Consider the following 25,857-nt stretch of genomic DNA (forward strand, 5'->3'; position numbering starts at 1 on the left):
TAATTTCCCTTGTGTTTTCCTCTTTCATCTATGGGTTATTTATCTTTCTGTCATTGATTTCTAGTTTAATTACATTTTGGTCAGAGAACATAATTTGCTTGATTAGAATGCTTTTAATTTATTGAGGTTTGTTTCATTGCCCAGCATATGGTCTGTCCTTGAGAATGTCTCATGTGCATTTGAAGAGAATGTGTGTTCTGTTGTTTTGTGGGTGGAGTGTTCTGTAGATGTCAATTTGGCCAAGTCGATTGATAGTGTTATTCAAATCTTCTATGGATCTTTATGAATATTCTACAAAGATGTTTTGTCAGTTATTCTTTAGGAGTTTGAAATCTCTATAATTGTTGAATTGTCTTTGTTCTTTCATTTCTGTCAGCTTTTGTTTTATTTATTTTGTGATTCTGCTGTTCAGTGTCTAACATTTATAAGTGTTCTTTTTTCCTGCTGTATGTGCCCTTTTCTGTATGAAATGTTGCTTGAAATATTTTTTGCCTTAAGTCTGTTTTATCTGATATTAGTATTTAGCCACTCCAGTTTTCTTATATTTATTGTTTGGATAGTAATATTTTTCATAAGTAACACATTCAGTTTATTTGACTCTGAACTTAAAGTGTTTGTTAGCTATTTAAAGTATATGGTTGAATCTTGTTTATCTTTTAATCCAATCTGAAAAATCCCTGCTTTTTGATTAGAGTGTTTAATTCACATTAAATGTATTATCCATATGGATTTATGTCTGCCATTTTGCTATGTGTTTTCTATTTGTCTCATCTCTCTTTTTTAAAAAATTGACGTATAATTGACATATAACATTATATTAGTTTCAGGTGCACTTTTCTTTATCTCTTTTCTGTTTCTCCTATATTGCTTTCTTTTGTATTACGCAAATATTTTTTAGTGTAACATTTTAAATATTCTACTGACATTTTTTCTATTTTTTGGTATTTTTTAGTGTTTCTCTAGGGATTACAGGATACATCTTTTTATCATAATTTACTTCAAATTAATGCTGACTTTCTTATGGCAAAATTAGCCCTTTGTATACAGTATAGCTCTCTGCCCCCAACTTCCATACACACTTTGGGTTATTATTGTCGTATATATTACATCCATATACATTGTAAACCCAACAAAAGAGTGTTGTAACTTTTGATTTAAACAGTCATGTTTAAAGAAATTAATAGAGGAAATTAAGTGAAGATCTCTTTAATGATTAGGAGATTAGTGAATCTTCAGTGAAGAGTTTAAAGAAACTTATTTATAGAATTGGAGTTCCAGAGCCTGCAGTAGAGGGGTTGGGATTCAAGTTACCATCTGATGTTACTTCTCGCAGCCTGAAGAAATTTCTTTAGTATTTTTGTGGCTCATGTTTGCTAGCAACACATTCTTGAAGTCGGGAGGGAGGAGGGCTAAAGAGATGATTAGGCACATGTGTGTGGTGATGGATTGTAATTAGTCTTTGGATGGTGAACATGATGTAATCTACACAGAAATCAAAATATAATGATGTACACCTGAAAGTTATAATCCAATGTTACTACAATAAAAAAGAAAAACCAAAACCAAAATGAATTCTCAGTTTTTGTTTATCTGGAAACGTCTTGATTTTGCCTTCATTTTTCAAGAAAGTTTTACTGGATATAAAATTCTTCGATGGTGCTAATTTTCCTTTCCATGTATTGAATGTGTCATTGCACAGTCTTCTGGTTCCATGGTTTCTGATGAGAGATCATCTGCTAATTGTATATGTGATGTATTATGTTCTCTTGTACTGCTTTCATCAGTTTTACTGTGACGTGTCTAGGTGTGGTTCTGTCTTTACAGTTGTCCTACTTGGAGTTTGTTGAGCTTCTTAATCATTTCACCATTTGAGTCTGAGTTTAGTACTTTCCACTGAGCACCATGCCTGTGTCTCTAATAATCTCTCTCCTACATCACCTAACACAAAATAGACAGGAAAACTCTTTTTTCTCTCAGCAAAAGAATTTAAGGTAGTTGAAACTCCAGAAAATGTCATTTTAAATGATTCCTAAAGGACACAAATTTTTCACACATGTATTGTTTCTCTGGTTCAGGTACATAAATCTTACCTCAAAATTTTCTTCTGACAATATATCTTATTGATAGATTTTTCTTTCATACACAAGCCATTTGGACAAAATATGAAATAATATGATTTATTTAAAATGATATAAAATAATTATATTTTTCAGTCCATATGTGTCATACTATTTCTTCCTAGTGATCTAAATTGGCCAGCATGTACTATTACTCTGATGGCACTTTTGACTTAAGTACACTTACTTGCTTTACCCATTACCCTTTAAAGTTTCTACACCAACCACATCTAGTTGTACACTTACAGTCATATGGAAGGGTCAGGAAAACAACCTCTTCAAAAGCAGTGTGAATATCTGGGTAACTCAACTTGCAGAACTATATACGTTAAAAATAATTATTTCATTTGGAAGATCTGTTGGGCTTCTAAATCAAGGAGAAAGGAAAGTCAACACAGAAATGAAATTTTAAGACGACTTTGTACCTTCTGAGAAAAATGTGATTTCCATCAGTGTTTCCAGAATGAGTTAGTCGTGCCAGTTTCAGAGCCATATAACGTGGTACGTTACAGTGGCTTTGCGTTGCTCTTCTATTGTGGAGCATAGTCTGGTTGGATACAGACCTTCCTATTCCTTTTCTGTTGAATTTTAGAAGTCAGTATCTCAAAAATGCAAAAACATTTCAGACTAGACATTGTCCTATAATCCTAATAGTGTAATCTGTTCTTTTATTTATCTCCACAGCCTGCCCCCTGTAAGTTTTAAGTTTTAAAACTTAAAGGAGAGAAGGGAATGTAAGCACCCAGAATGAGTCATTTTTGTTGCCTAGAAATGAGTCAAGAATTACACCTCCTACAATTTTGGTTTTTGGTCTTGATTTTTTTTCCATTTGTTCTCTTTCTTTTTCTCCTCCTCCCTTCCTGCACATGTGCATGCTCTAGTGCTCTGTCTGATATCACTGATGCTACAGGACTTTTACTGGGTTTCATTTGTGGTGGCCATTGGGTCCAGAACATAGAAGTGAGAACATAAATGGACTAGAATGGAATACTTATTAATTGTAATATCCAGAGAGCTCCTATTCATTATTTAAAATTCATGCCTGGGAATTTGCTGTGAACTAAAAGGTGCTATACTTGTAACAGTGGGACATCCAACTGCCATGCTTATGCCAGTGGGAATAGCATTACTTTGTTTTTTGAAAAAATTACTAATGAGGCCAGGTAGTTTAGACCTGTAGCTCCCTTCCCATGTCAATATTCTCTTTAGAGAATCTTCAGATCAAAAGGCTCTCAAGACATTTGTGGTTCATCAGAATCACCTGGAGCACTTAGTAATACACAGATTTCTGGGCTTCATACCCAAGTGTTTGATTTAGAAGGTTTGAGGTGGGGCCTGAGAATTTGTATTTCTGACATGTTCCCAGATGCTACTGCTGCTGTTGATCTTGGGACCACACTTTGAGAACCACTGCTTTATATCACCTGGATTATGGGAACACAACCTTGCATCGCATCTACTGTCAGGATGCAGGAGCTGGTATTCACCCTGTTAGGTAGGGTGAATTTAAGATTCTACACAGCTAGCTGGTCATTTGTGATTATACAGCGTAGAAACTATTGGCTTCTTTAAGAGATTCACTTTTTCCTGGCTTTTATTTAAGTTACATTTATTTAAGCATAAACTCAGTGTTCCTGATCAATTCTGGGTGATTGATCTCTGGCTGTAGGAATCAGATATTCGAGACAAAGTTATTTCTGTTTGGATGATGGCAGCTTTGTATGTTTAGGTGTTTAATTGCAATATGTTGGGTTGAACGTGAGAAATGATGTTCCTCTTCTGTTTTTTAATGCAACCCACATGGAGGTAAATAAAGCTGAAGTTTGAGGGAGTGCCTTCTATAATAGTGAAAATCCATTATAACGAGATTGACTGGTTGTGGTACTGTACCTGGTAAAACCTGCTTTATACTTTGAGAGAATGGCTTCTTCTCTGTGGTGTAATTGTAGACATTATTGGATAAGCCTTTATGCTTGTCATTTATTCAGGCTTCTCTGTATTTCTCACCCATGTGTATATCAGTAAACTAGACAACATTCTTTTTAGTCTTATATCTATATGGAAATGTCAGCGTATAGAATGAAAGAGGGGGGGTGATTTTAAAAGATCCTTCATCTGTGAAAGGACATGAGTTATTAGTGTGTTTAAAAGGAATGTGACTGCAAGGCCAGCACCTCTTTTACCTCTTCTGGTCTGAATATCACTACCTGACACTTGAGGTTGTAGCTGTGACTGCTTCCTCAGCCCCACACCACCCTGACTCTTTTTGCCCCAGTGTTTCTCATACTTCAGCTCCATTGGTATCTTGTCAGGGGGGTTGTTAAAGTACAGATTGCAGGGCCTCACCCCCATAGTTTCTGATGCAGTGGGTCTGGGTGGGGGTGAGGGTGGGAGCAAAAATTTGCATTTCTAAAACGTTCCCAGAAGGTGTTGTGGCTTCTGATCTGAGACCCATTGCTTCGGCCTATTCCATGAGGTTACTAAATTCAACTAATACCTGTTGCTCTTAAGTCCTGGTCAGTGTAGGAGCTACTCAGGTGTGTGTGTTGCTCTTGTGCTGCTCACTACATAGGAGCTGAGATGTGTTTGAAGGTTGTGTGGGTGATAGAAAGTGATACATGCCTTAAAGGAGTGAAGATAAAATACTACAGGAAATCAGAGGACGGTAATACTGCTTCCAGAAGGGGACGCATTTTGGAGGATGAGTAAGGTTGGAATGTGTAGAATTGGGATGGACTGTGTTTCAGGTCCAGGGAGAAGCATGATCAGAGGCAGGCAGGCTGGAGGGGCTCAGGGTATACAGCTCTGTTTTAGTAGACTTAATTTCAGTATACCCTATTTGATTTTTGGAGTTTTGTTTGTTAATTGTTTAATTTATAAAGGCAGTCTGGGGCATTTAAAGCTAAGGGAACTTTGCTTCTTTGTTTAGAAAGTGAAAATGAAGTTAGACAACATACTATGTACTTAACTACATACATTCTTATGCAGACTTTTAATTACATTATAAAATTATGCAGAGAATATATGTTCCTTAGTTTTATTTTATGCATTTTACAGCTGTCAAAATACAAGATTGTTAGGGTGTACTTCTTGTGGAGCCACTAAAGTGATATCTTATTCTTGTTTCATGATGGAAGTGGGAGTAGGGAAGGTGGATTTGTTTGTGGTATTTAAAATATGAAAAGTATAAGAATTTTATATTTTCTGGGATAACTAAATAAAAACCCATTTATTATTCAAGAGAAGATTCTACTTTTGCTTGGAAAAAATTGAGCATCTGCTTTATCTTGGTGGTGCTGGGTGTTAGGGATAAAGGTGAATGAAGATGTGATCTCAGTCACAGAGGATGGGAGTTTACCAGAAATTTTTATGTATTTTTTGCTGTACCTCCTGAATTTTTTATAATGAATGTATCGTATGTAATCAAAAAAAATTACAGAAGGGGCTGGCTGGGGGGCGTACTGGTTAAGTTTGCACACTCTGCTTCGGCAGCCTGGGATTTGCTGGTTCAGACCCTGGGCACGGACCTAGCACTGCTCCTCAAGCCATGCTGTGGTGGTGTCCCACATAAAATAGAGGAAGGTTGGCACAGATTGGGCTCAGCGACAATCTTCCTCAAGCAAAAAGAGGAAGATTGGTAACAGATGTTAGCTCACATTTTCTCTCTCTCTCTCTCTCTCTCTCTCTCTCACACACACACACACACACACACACAATTATAGAAATTGCTATTTAACAAGTCTTGTTCCACCCCTGCTCAGCTTTCAGTGTAATGGAGGAAGAAAGTACAATAACAGATGAATTTACGGTAAGAAGGTTGGTGCTGAGTTAGATGTGTTCACTGAGTGCTGTGGGTCTCTTTCCTTTGTGGAGAAAGGGTGATAACTTCAACCCAGCTGTTTAAAAAAGGTTTCTTGGAGGAAACAGTGGTTGAATTGACTCTTGTGTAATAATTATCAAAGAAAAGTGGGAAGCTGATTCCAGGTAGAGGGATACATACACACAGAGGGCAATAAACGGGGTGTGTTGGGAACTGTAAGTAGTTTGGTAGCGGATGATGGTTCTGGAGAGGTTGGTGGGGCTCATGAAGGGTCTGTTTCTCTATGCTCAGCAGTTTGTGCTGGAGAAGGACTTGAAATAGGAGAGGAACATGATCATGTTTTGTTCTTGTACTTGTAAAACATGTTCAGTTTTCCTCCACTTAATTCTAATCTAAATCTACTAAAATGGGCACCTAAATGTATGATAGGAATTGCTGTAGCTTCCTTTTCTTTTAATAGCAAAAGGAGGTGAGACTCTACAGGAAATGTGACTTTTTTGTTCCTCTCCATTGGGTAGAAAGCTTTCTCTAAGTATTGCAGCGTTCTGCTGGTCCCGTGGTGATACGAGCTCTAGTGTTGTCATCTGGTCTAAGCTGAAAGGAATCGACAGTGACCTTTCTGGCCAGCTTCCTGTTGGGCTCTAAGAATTTTACATCTGTGTGGGACTCTGGCTCTTCCCTCACCACTGGCAGTGTCTGCTTCAGCTCCAACCTGAAGTTCTGTATGGGTATAATACTGAAGACGCTTTTATTGATGTCCTGAGCCTCATCCTCCTGGACACTCGTGACCAGGAGTTAGTGGTGATTTTATGTCTGCATTCGGGTTGGAAGTGGAGTGTTCTGGCCAGGTGGGAATAGGCATTCTCAGCCTTGGTGCTGTCTTTCTGGGGGAGGGCTTAAACCACAAGTCTCAAGATCTTGCCTCTAGCTAGCAATCATGCCTCTTAAAAAAATAAACACCTTAGAAAGCGCTTTAGAATTGTCTTTCCTTCTGTTTTACTCTGAAATCTTTTTCCTTTCATCAAGGGTGGTCTCCTTGTTCAAGGAGTTTTAAAAGGGGGGTGGTAGGCAAGGGATTATTAGTGACCGCATTGGGATGCTTTACAGTAGTGTGTCCTCGTTTAATCCATCACTTGCCTCTTGTTTCTTTTCTAATTGTTTTAGATAGGGTGGCTTTAGTTATTTGGAGTCCTTTTGCAGCAACTTAGGAACTTTTCCCTCATGCCAAAGGAAATTTGTGACCTTTCTTCCCCCAGCTAGTACACCTATGTATGTTTTACCTTCAGTAACCTTTGTCACCACGTCATCTCTCCTCGTCTGTTGTTAGAGTCACAGTTTTCCTGCTGAGACTTTGGAACCATTTCTTCCCCAGTCACCTGATTTTTAAGACACACCCACTTCTACTTTCCTTTATCTCAGAGTTCCCAGCGACTGCCTGCTTTCTAGAGTCCTGGTTTTTTCGGTAAGATTCTTCCATAAACAGAAGATAGATGATCATTTGTTTTTAATCATCAAACGGTTCACTAAATCAGTAGTTGGAGATACCCTACACTCATAGCGATTATGTCCTACTTTTTCCTCCTCCTTTTTCATGGTTCTGCTAGTTTCTTTCCTTTAAGGTTCATGATCTCATATCTGCAGATATTAGATTGTTCAGTATATGATTTGCTGATGTTAGTAGCTATGAAGTGGTATTTGATGCATTAATTTTAATGAATTAAATAGAATAGTTTACATCTATTTTATTCAGATAGGCATGTCACTTTTATGTATAAAGCAGCCTTGTTAAAATTGGCCCTGTATAATGTAGCAGAGCTTTAAATAGAAATATAATAAAATCGTTGTAAAAATAATTGAAGGCATATATGACAAGGTTTTCACTGCTGATGGAATAATTTCTTAATCTCTGGGTGGTTCAAGGAAATAAGATGAATTTGCATGATTTTTTGTTGTATTTTGTTTAAATTAAATTTGGTTGGGACCAACTTATATTCCTTTACCATTTATTACCTTCGTCTTTGTACCCTTTGGGAGGAGAGAGACCCTGTGGTTCTTATATTTCCAGACATTTCTAGAAATCTGATCTCTTTAAAAAAAATCTTCCCTTTCAGACACACATAACATGTTTATTGGCTCTGTTGCTTGCAGTAACCACAGAGTTAATATACTGAGTTTCAATGGTTTTAAATTGTGTGCACATATTTTTATTGGAAACACAACTTGTGATATATAAAAATACTTATAAATGTGACAACATTTCATTGAGATGTGAGAACAGGCTTCAGGACCTGAGTCACTCTTGGGTTCTGGGCATGAGTTTGTAGGTAGGGAGCTGCAAGTGTACTCCAAATAGTGGCTCCCTCAGCAGAGTCACACTCAGGGAAACTACTGCTCAGGAAGAGGAGTTGGGGGGGGGGGTGTATGTGTGTATGTGTATATATTTAGTGGGGAAGAGGTTTGTAGGAAGTTTTTAGCAGGCATATCAAAGATATTTTGATTGCTTTTATGTACTTTTTTTGGTGAGGAAGATTGGCCCGGAGCTAACATCTGTGCCAATCTTCCTCCATTTTGTAAATGGGGTGCTCCCACAGCATGGCTTGATGAGTGGTAGGTAGGTCTGCACCCAGGATCTGAACCTGCGAACCCTGGGCCACTGAAGTGGAGTGCATGAACTTAACCACTACACCACTGGCCGGCCCCTTGATTACCTTTAAAAATTTTTTTTCATTTATATCATCCTTGTAGTAATAAGGTTGTGTTCCCAGTATTATCACTGGAAAACGTGAAAGTTTTTTTAACCCCCGTTTGATATCTTTCCCTAGAGCCACTATTAACAGTTTTGTGTATCCTTTCAGTTATTTTTCTGTGTAGTTTTATATTAAATGTGAAATTATATAGTTTCTGTGGTTTAAATAAATGTCATATTTCTAAGTATGTCCAGGAGACAATTTTTTTTTGTCAGTTCACATAGAGTTATTTAATTCAATTTAGCTAACTTATGGCATTCAGAAGAATAGTGACAGAACCATCTTCTTGGGTCCTTGCTAGCGGTGTTGAAGCAGACATCTTCGTGCTCGTGTGTGTGTTTCTCTAGGATAGATGCCTTTGAGTGGAATTACTGGGTCAAAAATATGTTGTTTTTACATATAGTTACATACAGATAGATACTGCCAGACCACTCTCTGAAAAGCGTGTGTTCATATCCGTGCAGGGTGAAAGTACCCACTTTCCCCATTCGTCGCCTATCTGATTCCCCAAGTGCCTTAGATGTAATACTCTTTTAGGTAATAACCTGATGTCTCATTGCTTAAGGATTTAGCATAGTTATTTCTTGTAAAAATCCTTTTGAAATAAAGTAGGACTAATACTTGGGAAACTGTTCACTAAAGGTCATTGTTCATATGTGCATTTGTATGTGACATATCTTAACTTTTTTAGAGATCAGTCCATATTTAAAGATTATCACAATAAGGGAAACTTATCATGTCCTTCAAGTTAATTTGCTGTTGTGTAAACTTTAAAATCAGGAAATAAAATTTGGAGAAAATGCCTCATATTGCAGTTTGACTTCCTTTTATTTGGGCTTTAGAGTGTACAAAGGACAAATTAGTATTCTTTTAAAATGACTGATTACACATTGACAACATTTGTTTTTTCACAGATTGTCTAAGTTCTTCTTTGTCTCTTTCATTCACACGTGTTGCCATGTATAAGCTGTGACTCCTTTCTGACGGGTGCTTCCTGCCCAGATATGGCAGAATTAACGTTGCTGCTGGGTTTGCCTGCCATTCACAGGAGTGGAATCATGGCATGATGGGAAAGAGTTGGGAAGACTAAGATTTGAGCCTCAAAGAGATGTGACTTTCGAGCAAGTTACTGAACCTCTGGGAGGTTCTATTTCTCTATATGTAAAATAGAATTGACAGTCCCTACCATAGGGGTTTTTGTAAAGAGTGGGAAGACTGTGCATTGAGTACGTGCACATAGAAGGTACTCAGTGGCTTTTAATCGTTAACAGTCTTTTGACAACCTTTCTGCCTTGGAATGCTTTAGGAATCAATTTCAGGATGATTTTTAGGAGAAAAAAGGAAGTTCTTCTAATTTGCAGCAGAGCCAACTTTGGCATGCCCAGTGAGTACTGGGTGGAATAGCAATAATTGGAAACATCTGTGAGCACTGGCCACTTTATAATTAAAAAAATGTGCCAAACTCTTTTGTCTCCTAGTAAAGCAACTGATTTTAGATAACATTTTATCAGTCCTGTTTAAAAAAAGCCTGCTTCCATTTATGGCAACATGGAGGACTAGAAATGCTTACTGATACAGTTCAACTAAACGTGCTGGATAATATTTTACACATACACATATGCACATGTTTGTATGTATTATGTATTAAAATATAAGTCTTAAAACACATATAAGTCTCTTAAATAAATAGCTGAGCTGGCAGGAGAGTAAAGGAATTTTTATGAGGCTGAGATCAGTTAGTGCTATAGATCTCATGTGTTCCCTGAAAGTACGTGCCAATTCCTGGTAGCCTAGAGCCTGAGTTTTGATAGGCTCTGAACATGGGCACAGGAGGTAAAGGCTGAGGCCAGAGCAGAGTAAAAAGACAGGTGAAAGGCCCATGGATAATGTAAGGACTTCCCAAAGGGCAACATCCTCCCAGGAAGCACTATCGAAAGAATTCTTAACCACAATACCGCACTCACACTGTTCTGGGCCAAAATTCATACTATGTGGCTTAAAAAAAACACAAAACCTTAGAAGTTTAAAGTGGATTGGTAGTGAACCCAGCAGAAGAGAACACACATCTTCTGTGGAAGAACTGTCTTTAAACCAAGGCCTGTAAGATTTCCCACAGATAGAGTCCCAAGGACCTGAGCTCATATTCTAATATTAATGAACGTACACTGAAACAAGCTACCCTAAGTGAGAGTGAGGAGATACAACAAACTACATAAACTCTCAAAGACTGCAAGTGTTAGATACCATATAGAATATAAAATCAGTATGTCTACTGCATAGATGTACATAAGAGATTGAGAATATGATGTCGGATGATGAGAATCAAAATTGACCAGACAGATTTGAAAAAGAACCAAAGAGATCTTCAATAAATAACATATATAGTAATTTAAATAAAAAAATAGACTAAGTAGATTAGACACAATGAAAGGGAGGATTGAAATGGAAGATAGGCCTGAAGAGACCAAGATTAAAAACACAAAAGAAAAGTTAAGTGATATGGAGGTATAGAAATGAAAATATCTAACATGTTGAATCAGAATCCCACAAAAAGATAATAGGATGGAGGATACACAATATTCAAAGCTATAATGACTGAGACCTATTCAAAATTGGTGAAGTATACAAATCCTCAGATGTAGGAAGCCAATGAATACTAAATCAGATAAATAAAAGGAATACGTGATAGTGAAACTGCAGAATATTGAAGACTTTGTCGGGGAGAGGGAGTGATTACAGAGAAAAGACAGATAACTCAGAAAGGGATGGCAGACAGATGGCCTATATTTTAACAGTGAAAGTAGAAGCCAGAAGATAGTATAATGATATCCTCAAAGGGATGAGGAGAAAATCATCAACCTAGAATTCTATACTCAGGAAAACCATCATTCAAGAATGAATGCAAAGGAAAGACATTTTCAAACTAAAAAGAATAGCTAAAGTTGTAACTGTTTTGTGCTTTTTAACTGTGGGGAGGAAAAGGGGAAGAAAGTTGGGTGGTAGAGGAAGAGCAGCAAGATGTCGTTTATTTGTGATTTAACCTCCCTATGAGCACCAAAATACTTATTAGTAAATTCCATTTTAAAAAGTTAAGAAAGACTTTATGTGAGTTGATTACGTCTGATGACTGATAACGGCTGGATTTGGTTGTCTTGATGTGGATGTTGGAATAGAGACGGAAGGATGAGGAATTGAGGAGTGGGAACTCACAGACACTGTAGGGGGTGGGTGGATGGCTGTGTGGTTCAGGCCGAGTTTCACGAGCTCTGCCAGGAGAAAGGGATGCCCTGGCTGACAAATGTAAGGAAAAAAAAAAAACAAACCTAAATTTGCCACTGGGGAATAGAATCCCATTCACAGTAAGTTATATAGTCAAGACGAGTCTACTTGCTCATTGTTTAATAGACCATGCCCCAGAGTTAGTGAAAACAGGTAGATTTCAGAATACATTTTTATCTCTGTAAATTTTGTTTCTGAAAAGACTTTCCTAAGTTTTGATGGAAAGCTGGCTTAAATTGTTAGAATCGGTCTGCCTTCATCAGAGGGGCTATAATGAATTGAGATGGTAGTCTAGCATTGGTTAAAATCTAAGAACAGGGCAAGGTTCTTAGGTCAAGGCCAAAATCTTAAACATTTTGGTTCAGGTCATGATGAAAATACTGCATTTCAATGACTCTTTGGATTTTATTAAACTATCCATACAGTTATTTGTTCATTTGTTAATTATGGACATAATAAGATGCTCTTAAGAGCTATGTTTCCTAGAGACTCCAATAAAGAGTTAGATTTGTATGGAATATGAAAATAATTTGAAGTTATGTTTTTGGTGTTTTATTCTGATTTCTTTTTAATAGAAATAAAAGTCCATATTACCATGACCTGTTTGGTAACTTACTGTGGGTGAAGATTTAGAGATTGAGGTTGAGTAGAGTTCTCCCTTTACATTTTTAATCCCTGTCTGTCCAAGTCAGAGCCAGACTTCCTTGGCGGATTCTCTGCTGAATAAAATACCTGTTTCTGTATTCAAATAAAAAACTGAAAGCATTTTGTTTTCAAGTAATGAAATTACCCTGTGACTGCGTTAGAGCTGTTCAAAATTATTACATGAATTTGGAATTTATGATTTTGTGGCACAGTGTGCCATGAATACTCTGAACATGGTTTTAGTTGAAACCTACTTGGCTTTGAGAACATTTCTATCATCATGCTTATGTTGGCTTGATGGGATGTGACAGTCCTTGAAACTGGCTTTTATTAACTTGTAGGCTCTTCAATATAACTTCTGAAACTAACTAGAAAATATGTACAGAACTCTGCTCTAATTATCTGATTTAAAATACGGATTTGTATGGATCAATTCTCTACGGCCTAATAGTTGGTATGGCTGAAAGTGATTTATTTTTCTTGTTTTACACAGATGAAACCCAGAATAACTATCAGGTTTAATTATGTGATTCCTAGTTGGCACAAGGAGTTAGAATATTCTCTTTCATAGGAATGTATCTGGTTACAAAAAAGACTATCACAATTCTTGGTAGAATTGTCTTCAATATATGCTTAAGAAATCTCCACTCTCCCACCTACCGTCACTTGCTAAACATGCACAGACTTTCTGATGTGTTTTAGGAGTCTTTTCTCCTCTCTGAATCCAGTGAACCAAATTCCTTTTGAACCAAGCAGGGTGTAATAAGTCAAATACTGAAGAGCCTGTTCCTCTTTTGTTCTTATTCATACGTAGGGAAAGCAGTCAGGAGAAACATTCTAATTATTTGCATGATACATTTTTTGCACGGCATACTTTTACTGCATCAACGTGCTTGCCTTTTCTGCATCAGTGGCTAATACTATGTAAGCAGAACTTAGATCATGAGTGTTAGTGAGCTCTCTCTTTTTCCAAAGTGCCGTAAAATTAAATTTTGCAAGCATTCCGTCATTTTTAGGTAGGATGATGGTGCTCAGATGTTTATAGAATATAATATTGAAAGAGGTGATTCATCTGGTACAGGACTGTCAGAATACAATGTTAATAAATGTCAAACAAAGCACTTAATCTGGAGGGAAATCTAAGCCAAGATGTGTGCCCACTTAAAATGCTAAAATATTAAATTTTAAAAATTGCTATTTATTTTTTAAAAGTAGTCAACTTTTGAGTGTTCCAAAGGAAGTATTACTGTTATTCAGGGACAAACCCTTCAAGTAGAAAATAAAACTTAAATCATGGTCACATAAGTTTATATGTAATAAAGTCAGGCCATTTATGCTAGTTATGGCTTGTCAAGTACTGCTTTAGAAATGCTTGGCAAGTTGGTTCTCAATGACTCATTACCCATCCTGAAAGCTTCAATAACATGTTACTGTATAGAAATTGGACCTCAGACCCTCCTAGGACTCTAATATTCCTGTCCTAACTGCCACTCTACCCACCCTTCTAATTCCTAAAGGTGAAGGGAGGGAGCTGTGTGCACTGGGGAGGTAGGGAGATTTATGAATCAAGAATATCCTCTACTTCTAGGAGAGAAAATTAACTTTTCTTTTCTTTCTTTTCTAGATTGTCCTTTTACTCAGGCCATTCCTCATTCTCCATGTACTGCATGCTGTTTGTGGCAGTAAGTACTCTGTATCTGTTGATAGTGGGTTACGTGCTGCGTGCAATTTGTGTTCAGTCTGTCCTCTCCTGCGTGGCCACCTCCAACATTCTCGTGTGCCTTAGCTTCTCAGTCAACTGGACTCCATTGCTGGTGGCAGTAAGTTCGGAGGAATGGATGCCTGCGCTTCTGTCAAAGCCAGTTACAATTGTTTGAAAGTATTTTTGTCCTTTACTAAGAGGTAGCAAACAGGCACAGTGTATGCATTGGGAACCTTCAGGATAATAGGGAGTTTTCACTTTTGAAGTAGGTTTTTTTTTTCACAGTTAATCAGCAAGTCGGCAAACGTGGTGCTAAGAATTAGTTGGTGTGTGCCCTTACTTTGGGAATATTTCCTGAGGAGGTTTTCTGGAACATACAAAGAGCTGCTGTGTAATCACAGCAGGTCACTGATCTGAAATACCAGGCCCAGGTGACGCTGCTGCTTGATAACTGCACCCTAATTGGGCGCCCAGCATTGTCTGCTCAGTGTGGGCATGGAACAGCCTGGCTTCTTTCCTCCTGAGGGTGCTGGGGTGAGAAGTTGAGCTTTGATTATTGGATGTGAAGGCAGCTGTTGTTGCTCCTATTTGAGCAGGGTTTATGGTCCTTCAACTTCCTGAAGCATTTCCCAGACTGCTTTCCATGGGACTTGAAAGGTTTCAACTTCTGGGAGAGCTACTTGCTGCTTCAGAAGGAGCCTGTCATTATAGTTTCCAGGTCCAATTTTAATTGCTAACCCGTACAGCAGCATGGCAGTTTGCACTTGCATTATGCAAAGTGAAGAGTTAGAAAAGATTTGTACCCACATTTTGCATATCAAACTAGAGCTGAACGTCTATGGAGAGTGACTAATGGGAAGACCATGCTTTAGGGCACATGTAAGGGGTCTTTAAAGTTCAATTTAATTGACTTTTATTTTTTATAATGTCTTCTCTGTGTGTCTCTATGTATACAATTATCAGAATTTGATGGGAAAAGAGGGGGAAGAAAATCTCGATCCTAACAGATCAACTATAATTTTTGCCGTGATTTTCTTTATAAGTGGATTTTTATATAGTTGTGCTCTGTAAATTTGCTGTTTCCTGTTTTTTCCTCCCTTGGATTACAGTAAGTGCTGTATGAGTATTTAATGCTTAGATTAAAAATCCCTCGTGTAATAATAAGAGTAGACTGCTGGGAATTAACTGGTCTCATTTAGAGAGAATTTAAAATAAGTTTTACCAGAATCTTGCTTTTATTTGAAAAACCAGTTCCAAAAGTTAAAAGAATGTAAAGTTGCAGTTGTGTTATATAAAATTCAAACCCACAACTTCAAAACCATTATAATAGAGCTAAATTTTGGCTTCTTCAGCATTTCTGGAAATTGCAAGGCTTTCATCTTATGTTAATTTAATTTTGTGAGGAAGCAACAGGATACCAATTCAGCAGAATTTAGGGCTTCCTTTTGAAAACGCACACCCAAATCTTTCTGAAAATGTGCATGGGAAATGTGACCTATTTGAAGATAGTAACAACTACTATTCTAATATGCTCAGTTCATTTATCTTATTAGGAAAACTCAGCATTCTTTCTACAAGGAGCCATCGTATTTTTTTCTTTTTAAATAGGGCATGAGGACTGGAGGAGAAGGGGAAGGCAGGGCAATGGCTGGAGCCATTAATATCCTGAGAACTTTCCCCAAAGCACACATTTGTGACTACACTAAATGGCTTTTGAAGGTGTGGACATGTTTTGTGTGCCCCAGAGCCAGAGCTCACCAGGGCAGCTTTTGTGGTTTGTTAGTCACTCACCTGTGTGTCAGTATCTTTATGCGAGAGACCTAAGAATCTGAGATTTAGTTGATATTGATGATTGGAATTTACACTACTTGAAATTTTGACTCATTCTGATAACCCCCAGGAGGTAAGTGAGGAGGGATGATTGCCACCCTTTTACACATGGGGAGACGGGGGCTTTGGGAGGAGGGTGCTCAAGTCTATAAGCTCTCCAGTGGTCTCTTGTTACTCAGGCTCCCGTACTTTGTTGATTGATTACTTGATCTGAACCCTAGCCCACTAATTTTGAAGAAGGTCAGGTGATGCAGATCTCTGGAAGTAAAATGGTGACTTGACACACAACTTTGACCCACTGTTTTTAATTTTAAAGAATTATCTCACATATATCATATTCCATACCTTAGAAGTTTTTGCTCTTCTTCTTTGTTCCCTTGACCCTTCTCAAAACATGTGTATATGTGGTCAAATAGAAACTTTTACTGAGGGCTCTTTTGTGAAATATGATAAATGTATAGAGGGTCTCGAGGGTAGGCCTGCTCTGTGGACACCCAGGAGCATATGAGGAGGCAAATTAGGGATATAAGCAGAGGGAAGATTACCTTACTGTAGTTTGGTAATTGGGTCAGTATAAGCCATTTAGATGTAAAGTTATAATGGAAAAACAAATTTAGATAAATAGGTTTGTCACAGACCCAGCCCTTTCTGCAGCAGAAAGACCAGTGCAACCATGCACTGCCTTTCACTGACTGTAAGCAGTGGAAATATTTACTTGATGTGAGTGTAGGCCCCAGCTTTTATTTCAGCCCCTGAATACACAGATGTCTTCTTGCTTTCCAGCTTTTCACATTTATGTACAACACTTCACCACCACCAGCCTCCCCCCTGAAGAAAATTCCCTAGGCGATGACTCATCCTTTCCCTAGGCATCTTGGCATCATAGGTTAGTCCCAGATTTGGGTGGAGATGTAGTCATTTAAATCCTCTCTGAAGACAGTCTTTGATAGCCAAAACTTCCCTGTCAAGAATTTCGGACACCCAGAAATTAACTTCTAGTTAAAAACATCTCTTAAAGAAAATACCCTGACCATTGTTGTTCTCCTGGCAGGCAGCCCAGCCCTGCACACTTCAGAGTGCCAGGAGAGTCAGCCCCTGTGAGAACCACATAGGCTGTCTTCTTCGCACATGGCCAGTTCGTGTGCTTAGTGACTCCCCCTGAATTTGGGTGAATGCCCAAGATTCCAAATTCACTTGGTTGTTCAGGGAAAGAGGCATGGTGTGAGACTGTCCTTTGCTCAGTACAGTGAGGAATATACTAAAACACTTTAACCAGCACCATCCTATTGAGGCTGAAATCCCAGACTGGTTATATTACTGCCTGTTATGAAATTCCTGTGTAAATTACTATTGTGGGGGCCCAAGCACCTCTCAGTGTTTTTGCTTCAGCTAGACTCCCCTCCCTGCCACAGGATGCCTCGTATCTGGGCCTTGCCCCCTCCTCTGTGTTTGGACAGTGCTGCCCGCCATCTCAGTCTTCCTCAGACTCTTTGACACCACTCACTTTCCTCAGGATTTGTATAATCGCTCATCTGGCATTGACCATACACTGCCTAGCATCGTTGATATTTCATGAAGATATTTCCCAAATTGTGGATTAATGCTAAGCATTGGGCAAATGAACAAGTCATTTTAAGGTGGGATTCGAGATCTAAGTTTAAGAACTCTGAATCCTGAAGATGGTAAAATTGAAGTCTATAGATGACTAAACTGTGTGGAACGATACACTGGTTTGCCTGGCTTGGTCTTAGAAGCAGTGTTTGAAAATAAGTCGACCAACCTATGTTTCTTTGTGTTGAGCATGCTATAGTTAGTCTAGTTCAGGGCTTGGCAGGTTTTTTCAGTAAAAGATCAGATAATATTGAGGCTTTGTAGGCCATATACAGTCTCAGTTGTATATTTTCTTTAAATAAAGCTTTAATAATGTGAAAACCATTCTTAGTTCACAAGCAACCCCTTGACTCTAGTTGAAAACGAAAAAAAAAACCCCTATTTTTAAGAACAGAGTATTAAGAGACTTCATGAGACAACAGCATTTTGCAGTTAAGTGTTACAGGGTCAGTCAAGGTAAGGCAAAATAAAAATAAAACCAACTTCAAAAAATATCTTGTTTAACAATCAGATTTTAAAGGTGAGATAGTACAGTCAGATCCTTTAATGGAAGCTAGATGTTTTTTTAGAAATTTTGGGCAAAAAGATTATATCCTACCCTTTGATGAAAGTAATGAGAGAATGCCAAAGCAGTGTCACAGACACTGAATTTCCTTACTTAAAAGAATATGTAATTATTTTTTACACAAAAGGAAAAGTGTATATACGTTATTTTTTTCCAGTGTGGCCCTGTGCAATGAAAAGTCCTCCCTGTTTATTTTGACCAGGTCTTCTCTGTATACCCCATAAGACTATTGTGACGCTCTTCATCAAGTGGTCCACAAGTGTCATGTCAAGATTCTCCACGGTTAGGAGGAAGGTGTGCATCTGGCAGTGAAGCATTTGCCGCCTGCATGGTGGGGCTTCTTCCTACAGCCTTCCTCCCTGGGCTTGAGTATCTGGTTATTTTGAGCAAATCGACCCCTTTTGTCCTTATTGCTTCAAGGAGTAAGAAATTGCTTTTATGAATCTCTGGTAATATCCCAGCTAAGGCGCTTTTATTTCTTTAAAAATATTGGACATAGTAGCTTATTTCCAACCCATTTTCAGTAGAAGGTTTTACTTTGCTTCTACTGAAGTGAGTGGACACTTGACCCTGCACCGAGCAGTAAGATTGACCTGGGGTTTTCCCTTGCTCTCTGCTCTTCTTAGAGGCAAAAACTACACCTGGAACCTTCCTCATCACAAGGGCTAGTAGTGATGGCTAGTTTCAATGAGGACATTCCTGGAGGACACTGGTGGGTTCCTAAGGTGACTTCTTCTCAAACTAGTTTGTGCTTTCTAAAACTGGGCTATGCACAGTCAGTGGTTGGATGTGATTTGCTCTGAGCTCTTGATTTGAATCCCTGTCTGGTCAGGTTCAAACAGTTTCTCCTAGTAGAGACAGGGAGGAATCGAGATAGGCCACACTGTGGTTTTCCTCTGAGGCCTTGAGGTTGACTCCCTCTCCATATCACATTGTCCTGTGGTATTTGTCTATCTTGCCCCTTTTATTAGATGAAAACTGGAGGAGGGAGGAGTATAAAGGTTGATGAAGTGTATGCTGTTATCCTTGTTTTTCCCATTAACTCTTCTTCATTCCCAGTTTGGGTTTCCTGTAGGCCACATGCCTCTTGCCTTTTCCTGTATGCTACAATAGGGTGACACTAGTGGCAGGCTGAATTTATAAACATGATTGTTCTCTTAAATATTTCAGGACACTGTTCAAATTTGTGGGCAGAGGTAGGCGTAGGAGGTAGTCTTTTCTAAGTAAGCGAAGCCTTTTTGGTCTGGGCAGTTAACTGGGGATTCTCCCCCATCCATTCTCTCTGTCCTGGGCTGACTCTTTGCTTCTCCTCTTAAAAACTCAGCTACTTCCCCTCAGCTTAAGTCCCTGGATTAGGCCCTCTTTTTCACCTGCCTCTTTACCTCAACCAGGAAGTCTGCCGCTGGCGAGTTTTGTGGATTGCTCTAGTTACAAAACCTCCTTGCCATGATTGGAGCCCTGCCAGCTGCATTTGTTTTCGTCCTTGTTCCCTTTGCTGTCCTGCACCGGGGCTTCATGAAGCCTGCAGTATAAGGTATAAAGCCTTGGCCTCTGTGGCGCTGCAGTTTATTGCTTCTGTTTTGCCTTTTCCAGCCTGTCTCTTATTTCTAGTTGTGAACTTTCTACTTTGGAACTTCCTTCACCAGAAAGTTGGCAGTTAGGATTGGGAGGGATCCAGAGGCGAGAATCTTTCATCAAGTAGTATCTCATGCCACCCCGCCACCGTCCCCCAGTTGACTGAAATACTCACTGGACAAGTCAGTTGGCTAGGCCAAACTGAAGCGTGTTCAGAGAAGAATCTGAGAGGAGAGAGTGACAGAAAGAGAGAGACAGACAGATGAGCCATTTGGTTTAGGGACTCTCTCTCTTGTAGTGTTTGTAGAAAAAAGTCATTAAAGTAAATCCCATGCCCAGTGTCACGGTTCTCTTATAATGGCGCCTTCAGTGGACATTCAGGATGTTTGCTCTGATGGGATTTTATTTTTCTAAGTTTTTCTCAATGTTTTAAAACCCAGGTACATACAGACTGTTTTCCTTCTCAATCGAAGGAAGTACTTTTTACTTTTAAAAAGTAAAATTCTGTATCATTTGAATCACAGAAATCCAAATTAAAAAAAACCAAAAAACAGAATTTGGGTTAAACACATAGAGGAGGCTGTTAATTGGCTTTTCTGTCTTTTGTTTGAAAACAGCTGACTCACTCACACTTCCTAGAGAAAAAGATGGTTTATAGTAAAGATATACATGGATTAGGACTAGCACACACTACCAGGAACTGAACTTTCTTCACGTGTCTCATTGGCCACTTGAATTTTCACAGTATGGCTGCCACTCTGCTCCATTCTTTCCTCTACCAAATTGCTTGCTCTGTTGGCCTACACACAGCTTTTGCTTCCTCATAACTTTGGTTTGCAAGTAGCCTATCATGTATGTATTAGGTGCCCTTTCTATAACTTCTGAAAATGGAGAACTCCTTGATACTTCCAATATAAATTCCAGAGAGAATACAGCCCAGCAGATCTCTGGTTCAGGTATGTCATAAGTCATCTTGTCAGTGCCCTCCCAGAAGAGAAGGCAGGGCTATGTGGTCCAAATAGGGCTACCCATTCAATTGTGCCTGTGGATGGGCAGTTTCCTCCAGAAGGGGAATCTGAAAGTTGTAGACACTCCTGCTGAGCCTGTCTGGTACCATACGCAATACTGGATATGGAGTTCTGTAAGTTCTTTTGAATCTTAAGAGATAAGCAACCGAATGGCTTACCATGAATGGCTTTAGTGCATACACGATTAACATATGCCTGTGTGGGGAGTGGGGAAGAATGGAGGTTGCAAAGGTGGGGACCTACACAGCCTTTTTCTTCTTAGCTCTGGCATTAAAGCATGAGCTGTATCCCCATATCTAGTTCTAATAGGACAATGCCGAGAAGCTTCATACATTCAATTTCTCTGATGCAGTTAGGGAAAGATGGAGGATCAGAAACTTCTTTTTAAAGGAACACATACTTTCCTTCTCCCATCTCAAAAGACAAGGAATATAATAAAGTTATAAACCCACAAAGTCAAAGAAAGGAAAAGGAGACAACAAGCAAAAGGTAACGATTTTGGAAAGTGGTCAAAGGAATGGTAGAGGAAGCCCAATCTCTAGTGCCTCCAGAGGGTGGGAACTTAAAGATTTGCACTGCAGAACCTGGGAAAGGCTGAGGAAATGGAGCCACCGGAAAGACAGCATTGTGTGCTTTGTTGTAGCTGCTTCTATAGGAAATACTTTTGACTGGCAACATGAGAGGGGAGTTGTCAAAGTACAGAGTTCTGGACATGTCAACTGTGGAACTCAGGTGACCCAAGGTCCAAGAAACTCAATGTGTTTACCTCCTTGGGGTCTACTGAAATGGAAGAGTCTTCACGGGGAAGACCAGGGCTATACGTAGTGCCTGGCCTGTGCAGAGCTACACTGAGTACCCTGGACTCAGGGAAACACAAAGTAGGCAAATACGAAGCACACTCAGTTAGCCAACGTCTCCCAGAGCTGAGAGTTGTTCGGTGACCACAGCCTGCACTCAAGCCATGGCCACTAGTCACCAGAAGAACCAGAGCCTAGAGCAGAGTGTAAGGTTAGGTGTATAATCACAATCGGGGAATTCCAGAAACACCTCAGGGTGAAATAATCTCTGGGTCCACACAGATGGGGGAAACATCTATACTTGGGTAGATGTGTAAGGAGAAACTAGCTACTTGGAGGCGTAAAGGTTTCACCCAGAGTATACTGGAGCTTATTTGATTACTGATCCCTAAGTGACTTTTCACAGGGATGCTGAGGAGGAAGAAATTTGGGCAAAATAAATACTTAACAAACATATGTCTGTAGCTACCTAAGTCAAAGTCAGGGTTCTCTGGCAGGAAAATATTGTTAGAGGGATTTTAGAATCCCAAGTGAGGAAGGACCTCAAAAGTCCTGTCTCTTGAGTTTCCTTTAGGTTGGAAGTACCAAAACTAGGACTAGCTTAAGTCCCTTTAGAGTTATATTTTTCTTGCCATGTCCTTAGCAGCAATGGACTTCTCCCTAAGCTGTCTGCATTCATCTAAGTATCTGTGATTCCTAGGTATAAATTTTTGGAGTCTGAATAACCCATTGTATGAAAAGGCAACTAAATAAGCAGGAAGGAGACAGCTGAGCTTTTTGACAGTAATATCAAAAAAGTGGCTTCAGCCCCAGGCAAGGAACTGTTCTCCTTAAAATGAATAAAGAGTTTCCAATTAAAATAGAACTAATGAGGTGAATCTTATCTGGCATGATTGTTACCTAATTGGCTTCAGTTGTCAGATGCCAACTTTGTTTCAACCAGAACCAACTATCTCCCCCATTCCAGACTCTTGACACAAGCTTCTTACTGTTTACTTTTGTATAGTTTCAATAACCAACAAAAAAGGGGGAGGGGGCGCTGCAGAAAGCCAGTAGCACTTAAACCAGCTAATGAGTTCGACTCTGTTACACAGAACTGGTATGCTCTTTTAGAACTAAATGTTTATACTGAGTACATGATAAAATTAGATAACCTCTGGGTCTTTGCCAGCTGCTGAGAACAGAACACTCACAGCAGTGCTCAAAGAACTGGGAATGGATTTGTGTATCTATTTTAAATAGGCAGCACCAATGGGCACAGCCACATAAATTTTCTGAAGACTGCATTTAAAGTATATGAATCATAAATTATTGAACAGAATCTTAAAAATGAATGTTAAAAAGTATATTCTTACTGGATAGAAAGTGGGCCGAAAAATTTTTTTTTAATGAGACCAGATTTGCCGAAAGGAGTTCATAGGAAAACTATCCAAATTCCTTTTACAAAACCATCTTTAGGAATGCATCCAAAGTCAAAAGGCAAGCTGACAATGGAAGAGGTCTGATTAGTGAATGGAGAAGTCATAGAACTTAAAGGGTAGGGGTGCTACTGAAAGAATGAGACTCCTTTGCTAGATCACGACTAAAACTACACAATCTGTTTCACTTGTTTATTTATAAAATAGAATAATCTACCTACAGACTGTTTATTTAGTCTCAGTTGCCCTGTTAAGTAATTTGAGGCTAGAGGAGCTCTCAAGTGAATTGTTTGAGTGAATTAAGCAAACTTATTCCCTAGATAGGCTGGGCAGAAAACACAGTAGCCTAGCCCAGGGTAAGGGCAACGTGTCCTCGGAATGGTAGGAGGTTATCCCAATACTCAGAACTAATGACAACACTTATCTTTGAATCAGGATCGTTAACACAAATTGGAAGTGGAGAAGCTGCCCCAAAATTCTAGGAAGTCACAGACATGGAAACCCTTGCCTTGTTTAAAATTTGAAGGGTAGTCTAGTTAGATAGGTAATAAATTTCTTCTAAACACAAGTTACTGAGGCAATAGTTTTTTTTTTGTTTGTTTTAAAAGTTAAAGGATTAACTTTTTAAACACCAGTGCTTTAGAGGTGTAGTGATACTTAATATAAAATATAATTTCCAGTTGGTATGTTAAAATCTTTTCTTTATTCTTATCTTTTCTGTTAGCTCTATCTTCAAGCCAGGATGAAGGGAGACTGGGCAAGACTCCTGCGCCCCACGCTGCAGTTTGGTCTTGTTGCTGTTTCCATTTACGTGGGCCTTTCTCGAGTTTCCGATTACAAACACCACTGGAGTGATGTGTTGACTGGACTCATTCAAGGAGCTCTGGTTGCAATATTAGTTGTAAGTATATAGGGCAGCAGCCTACATTTTGATACTGATAAACACTTGGATAAATAAGTAGAAAAAGTTTCCCAATGAGAAAACTATGCAAAGGCAGGGACTGTGGCTCAATAATTGCTACTGGGTAGGAACCCCACTGTTAGTCTTTTTAGGATAGACAGCAGATAAAAACTTTTTAGGTTACTCTTTGCAAAAGTTATGAAAGTCCTACTACATATTTTTACTATAAAAGGCTCTGACTATAAACAGTTTTTTTGGTATGAATTGAAAAAAAAATTTATATGAAGCATAACTGTGCTCAAGAGATAACAAAGCAACTCTCAATTTGAAAGAATCTCTTAACAAAAAATTCTGTCAGCCACTAATTTTTTGTACCCTTAATCTGTACCCCATAATCTATATCCTTCTTTGTTTATATTTATTTTTGCAAACTGCTTATTGCAATTTTTTAATATAGTTTTTAAACTTATTTAAATTATATCATTAAATACTTTGCCTCATTCTAAGTATAACCTATTCTATACAGGCTGTATATGTATCAGATTTCTTCAAGGAGAGAAATTCTCCTTTTAAAGAAAGAAAAGAGGAGGACTCTCATACAACTCTGCATGAAACACCGACGACGGGAAATCACTATCGGAACAATCACCAACCTTGAAGGTGGCAGAGTGTCCAGATGAAGCTGGCCTGCTTTCTAAAGGAAAATGATTGCAACCAGAAGGCAAGAGGATGCGTCTTTCTTCCCGGTGTATAAACCTTTAAGGGACTGCTGCTGCTATACCTCTTGGATGCCCACTTTACCTGTGTGTATATAGTTACATTTAACACAATGGTTATCTGACAGCTCTAAATTCATTAAAAGAATTTCAAGCCTTTCACTAAAACAATGCCCCCCACCTGTACATTTTTTATTAAAAAAATGTAATGCTTACGTACAAACGTGTATGTAGAATGATGCTTGATTTAAATATAATACATATTAAAACGTTTGAGGACAACTGTCTTGAGATGGGAGAACCAAATCAATACTTGCAAGCATTTGTAGTTAAATGTAATCAGACAGGTGGTGAACAACTTAAACCCCCACATTCTTTTAGCTGACTCATTATAAGTAGAGGCTGGCAGCAAACACAATATCTCTCTTGATTTTGGTGATTCCTAAAAGAAAAGAAAATATGATTTAAACTTTCAAGACCACAAAGAGCATAATTCCCCTCTACTGGGGTTTTAAAGACAGGATAACAATTCTGATTAAATTGGTGAGAGCAGCCTGGAAAATACAAAACCTTGCTGGTCTGAAGGATACCTAGAGGAGCTCACAGCCACATCTGAGACGTAGGAAACTTAGAAACCAGACCCCTGTTCTTATGGCTCTTGACTCTAAAGTATCCTATATGTGTGTGTGTGGGGGGGTGGGGGTAGGAGGGGCTAAAACTATTCAAAAAGACTTATCTAGGGAAGGACTAAGCTGTCAAAAGAAGTTAGTTGACTCAAAAGCATGAATTTTCAACCTACATTGGAAGACACTATATTTTCAGTTACCATACGAAATTCTTTCTGGACTAAGGCAGGACAAAAATCTTACTATTTAAGAAGTTTACATAACTAGGCTTAAACTCTGAGTGATTAAATAGGTCTACCTCTATCAACAACATGGAAACACTTAGGACACTGAGTTATTAACAGAAATCACTAAGGTTGACTGTGAGCAACCAACTCAGAGCAACAATGTGACTGCTATTCTTTGATGGTTTAACTCATAGTTCTTTTTCATGGCCAATATTCACATAAAACGAAACTATTTACAAGCATGAATGTCCCG

General features: G+C 38.6%; 2 protein-coding genes across 3 annotated transcripts in view; one reads left to right on the forward strand and one right to left on the reverse strand.

Annotated features, from left to right (window-relative positions):
- The window catches only part of PLPP1 (phospholipid phosphatase 1), a 96,464-nt gene extending 71,490 nt beyond the window's left edge, over positions 1 to 24,974 (forward strand). For both annotated transcript variants that reach the window (XM_014860342.3, XM_014860341.3), the window contains exons 4-6: positions 14,233 to 14,290; positions 23,859 to 24,035; positions 24,562 to 24,974. In XM_014860342.3, coding sequence (XP_014715828.1) covers positions 14,233 to 14,290; positions 23,859 to 24,035; positions 24,562 to 24,693 — 367 coding nt within the window. In that variant the 3' untranslated portion in view covers positions 24,694 to 24,974. The remainder of the gene's footprint in view (positions 1 to 14,232; positions 14,291 to 23,858; positions 24,036 to 24,561) is intronic.
- The window catches only part of MTREX (Mtr4 exosome RNA helicase), a 116,813-nt gene continuing 114,268 nt past the window's right edge, over positions 23,313 to 25,857 (reverse strand). Inside the window, exon 27 of the mRNA XM_014860340.3 lies at positions 23,313 to 25,193. Coding sequence (XP_014715826.1) covers positions 25,141 to 25,193 — 53 coding nt within the window. The 3' untranslated portion in view covers positions 23,313 to 25,140. The remainder of the gene's footprint in view (positions 25,194 to 25,857) is intronic.

This window comes from Equus asinus, chromosome 10, assembly GCF_041296235.1.
Source record: "Equus asinus isolate D_3611 breed Donkey chromosome 10, EquAss-T2T_v2, whole genome shotgun sequence".
In the NCBI taxonomy this organism is placed as follows: domain Eukaryota; kingdom Metazoa; phylum Chordata; class Mammalia; order Perissodactyla; family Equidae; genus Equus; species Equus asinus.